The sequence below is a fragment of the Cervus elaphus genome, chromosome X (genome assembly GCF_910594005.1).
Source record: "Cervus elaphus chromosome X, mCerEla1.1, whole genome shotgun sequence".
Taxonomy (NCBI): domain Eukaryota; kingdom Metazoa; phylum Chordata; class Mammalia; order Artiodactyla; family Cervidae; genus Cervus; species Cervus elaphus.
In genome coordinates this window covers 117288584-117291847 of record NC_057848.1, presented here as the reverse complement: position 1 = coordinate 117291847, position 3264 = coordinate 117288584, and the positions used below count along the sequence as shown (strand labels likewise).

The window sequence follows — 3264 nt, the reverse complement described above, 5'->3', positions numbered from 1 at the left end:
TATTGGCCAATCCGGCGAAGCTGGCGTTTTAGAAGCTTGGCTTCCTCCGAAGATGAAAGACCAACGGAAGCTCCGCCCCTTTCGCTGGAGGGCGAGGCAGCTCTCTGCGCGATTGGTTGGGGACATCCACGCAAGTGTCATTGCTTTCTTTTCGTCAAGTAAATTCCACAGCCTAGCGGTCAGAAGTTCCATAGTCTGACTGAGAGGGTAAGAAGGTGGTTGCTTCCCTGTGGTCATGACAGAGTGAGGCTAAGAGGACCTCTCGCCCGTTCGAAAGCAAAGTCCCGATTCAGGACCTATTTAGTGCGGCGGGGGCGGAGCGACAACTCTCGCGCTCAGGCCAACTGCAGCTGCGCAGAGTCTTACTTCCGTCCCCGACCCCGAGAACTTGCAGAACGATCTGTTATGGCGGCTGGGATGTTGGGTTTGTGCGGCCGCCGCCTTTTGGCAGTAGCGGCGACGCGAGGGCTCCCGGCTGCCCGTGTTCGCTGGGAATCCAGCTCCTCCAGAGCTGTAATCGCCCCGTCCACTCTGGCGGGAAAGCGGCCGTCAGAACCGACTATACGCTGGCAAGAGGACCCAGACCCCGAGGACGAAAACCTCTATGAGAAGGTGAGAGGGAGGGGAAACGGGACGCCGGAAGGGTCAATTGGGGACCGGCGGATAGGGCGCCGTAGAGGACGGTCTTAGTCGGCTGGGAATTGCGCAGCTGGCGAAATCTTCGAAGATTTGGAAATTCTGCTTAGCTTGTTTCCTCCTTTGTATGGGTTCAGGGTCAGAGATTGGCCTTATTTTGTAAAGACAGACATCAAACCTGAAGTGGGCAATGTTCAAAGCACGTTTGTAGCAATATAGAATAACAACAATGTTACTAAACACTGGTGTGGTGCTTCCTCAGGTGTTTGAAGCACTTTACATACATTAACTCATTTAGTTCTCATAATAACCGTATTTCGAGGTAGGTGGTTTTGGTGTACCCATTCTACAGATGAGGAAACTGAAGCATAAAGATGTTAAGTGACTTGCCTAAGCTCACATAACTGAATGTGTGGTAGAACCAGGTTTGCTGTGCTATCTGATAGCGGACTGAAATTAGAATGCCTTAGTTGGAATACAGGCATTGACCTTGGGCAAGTAGCTTAAGCCCTTGATGCTTCAGTTTCTTTGTAAGATGGGGAAAGTATTAGGACATTTTCTAAAAGAATAAAATACTACATGTGCCTCCAGTATTTAAATGAGTCAAAATGCTCAAAACAGCAGCTGGCACTTAGTAAATACTCTCCATTAGAAGGTGTTCTTTTTTTTTTTTTTTTGCCACTTTCCACCTCACTGGGATATTGTGCAACTTGTGCTTGTGAAAAGGCCTGGCATATAATAGATGCTTCATCCATACTGACCTCTTGTTGAGGGGCTTGGATATATATGATACTCATTCATGCATTGTGTAGCTATGTATTGAGGGCCTGCTGTATGCCAGGCTAAGTTCAGGGTGTTATGAATTCAGCAGTATAGAAATCAGATAAAGCCCTTGCTTTCATAGAGCATACATGGTAGTGGAGAATACAGAAAATAAACATGTAAAATATTAGAAAACAGGGTATGCAACCAATAATATAATGTGATCAGAGTATTTGAAGGATATGCTACTTTGGTAAACTAATAAATGCTTGAAAAAAAGTTAAATGAGATAAGTGGATGCAGAGTGACTTGGGGGTAGGGAGTTACGAGGTTGAGCCATAGGAAATAGCGAATATCAATCATTTTTGACCTGTAAAAATGTCAATTTCCTATAGGTCAACTTAATAGATAAGGTGACTAGGGAGTGCCTCCTAAGGGGAATGGAGCCAAAAGCTTCAATAAGGAGACAGATCCAGCCCCGACTAAATCTGGGGGAGAGGCTTTCCAGATAGAAGGAACAGCAAGTTCAAAGGCTCTGTGGTGGGAAGGAGCTTGACAAGTCCTAAGAACAGACAGGAATTTAGGGAGGGAGGAGAGATTGGTCCAAGGTGAAGTTGGAGACCAAGTCATACAGGACCAGCATCAGGCTTTGTGGAGCATCAGGAAGCCCTCATTGACTTCTCTCTGCCGTAGAACCCAGACTCTCATGGTTATGACAAGGACCCTGCTGTGGACGTCTGGAACATGCGGGTTGTCTTCTTCTTCGGATTCTCCATCGTCTTGGTCCTTGGCAGCACCTTTGTGGCTTATCTGCCTGACTACAGGTGCGTGGGGTGTCCAAGAGAGTGGGAGGGGTGGGGACAGAGGCAAGGGTGGAGACTGAAGGAGACCGCCAGGAGTCCATTCCCTGGGAAATTAAGATGGGGATTGATGTCCACTGAGGCTCCCTCACGTCTTCCCCCATGCTGCTGCCTCCAGGATGCAGGAGTGGGCCCGCCGGGAAGCTGAGAGGCTTGTGAAATACCGAGAGGCCCATGGCCTCCCCATCATGGAATCCAACTGCTTCGACCCCAGCAAGATCCAGCTGCCAGAGGATGAAGACTAACTGGTTGCCAAAAGAGGCATAAGAAGCACCACCTTCTCTACCCTGCCTGCCATTCTGCCCTCTCCTCAGAGCCCCTAATTAAAGGGACTGAAAGTGTGACTGGCTGGTGTGGCTTCTGTTGTGAGAGGGATGCGGGAGTCGGGGTGTCGGAGTAGGGGTGCCTTTTCTGGGTATTCTGGTTATCTGTTGCCATGTGACAAACACCCTAAAACTTAGGGCTTAAAACAATTTAGTATTATGTTTCATGGTCCTATGGTTGACTGGGCTCAACGAGGTGGTCCTTCTTGAAGACTTGGGTGGTTGCAGTCAGATAGTGGCTGGGTCTGGAATCATAGGAAGGCTCAACTGGGTTGAACATCCAAGATGGCTTCTTTCTTTCCATGTTTGGTACTTGAGTCTTCTATGTGGCTTTTCTCTCCAGCAGAATAGCCTGGGTTTTTGGTACGGTGGCTCAGGCCTCTGCATCAAGGTGTAGCACATGGGAAGAAATGGATAGCAGCCATCTTTAGAAAAAAAACTACCACACTGGGACTGCATATGTTGGAAGAAGGGCCAGGGTGACCAGGGATTGAGGGTGGTGGCTCAGAGCTGGGCTTTTCTATTGCTGAGGATGAGTGTTTGTCTCACTCTCTACCTTCTTCTCTGTTTTTCTCAGTGCTGGAGTTTTCACCTCTGCCTTGTGTCTTGGTGAATCTGGATGCCTCTCTCTTCCCCTGTGTCCCAGTCTGAGTGGTCTCTGACTCAGGATGCACTTCTCTCTT

General features: G+C 48.7%; 1 protein-coding gene across 1 annotated transcript; it reads left to right on the top strand.

The window, feature by feature from the left end:
- The first annotated feature begins 119 nt into the window (after window positions 1–119).
- NDUFB11 (NADH:ubiquinone oxidoreductase subunit B11) lies at window positions 120–2602 on the top strand. Its single transcript, XM_043895628.1, has 3 exons — window positions 120–612; window positions 2092–2222; window positions 2377–2602. Exons 1-3 carry the CDS (start codon window positions 406–408, stop codon window positions 2501–2503), a joined length of 465 nt encoding a protein of 154 aa, XP_043751563.1. The 5' UTR covers window positions 120–405; the 3' UTR covers window positions 2504–2602.
- The last annotated feature ends 662 nt before the right edge of the window (window positions 2603–3264 follow it).

Coding starts and splice junctions, on each gene's coding strand:
- NDUFB11 (XM_043895628.1), top strand. CDS start 406: ATGGCGGCTGGGATGTTGGGTTTGTGCGGCCGCCGCCTTTTGGCAGTA. Junction 613..2,091: donor ACGAAAACCTCTATGAGAAG/GTGAGAGGGAGG, acceptor TCTCTGCCGTAG/AACCCAGACTCTCATGGTTA. Junction 2,223..2,376: donor GCTTATCTGCCTGACTACAG/GTGCGTGGGGTG, acceptor TGCTGCCTCCAG/GATGCAGGAGTGGGCCCGCC.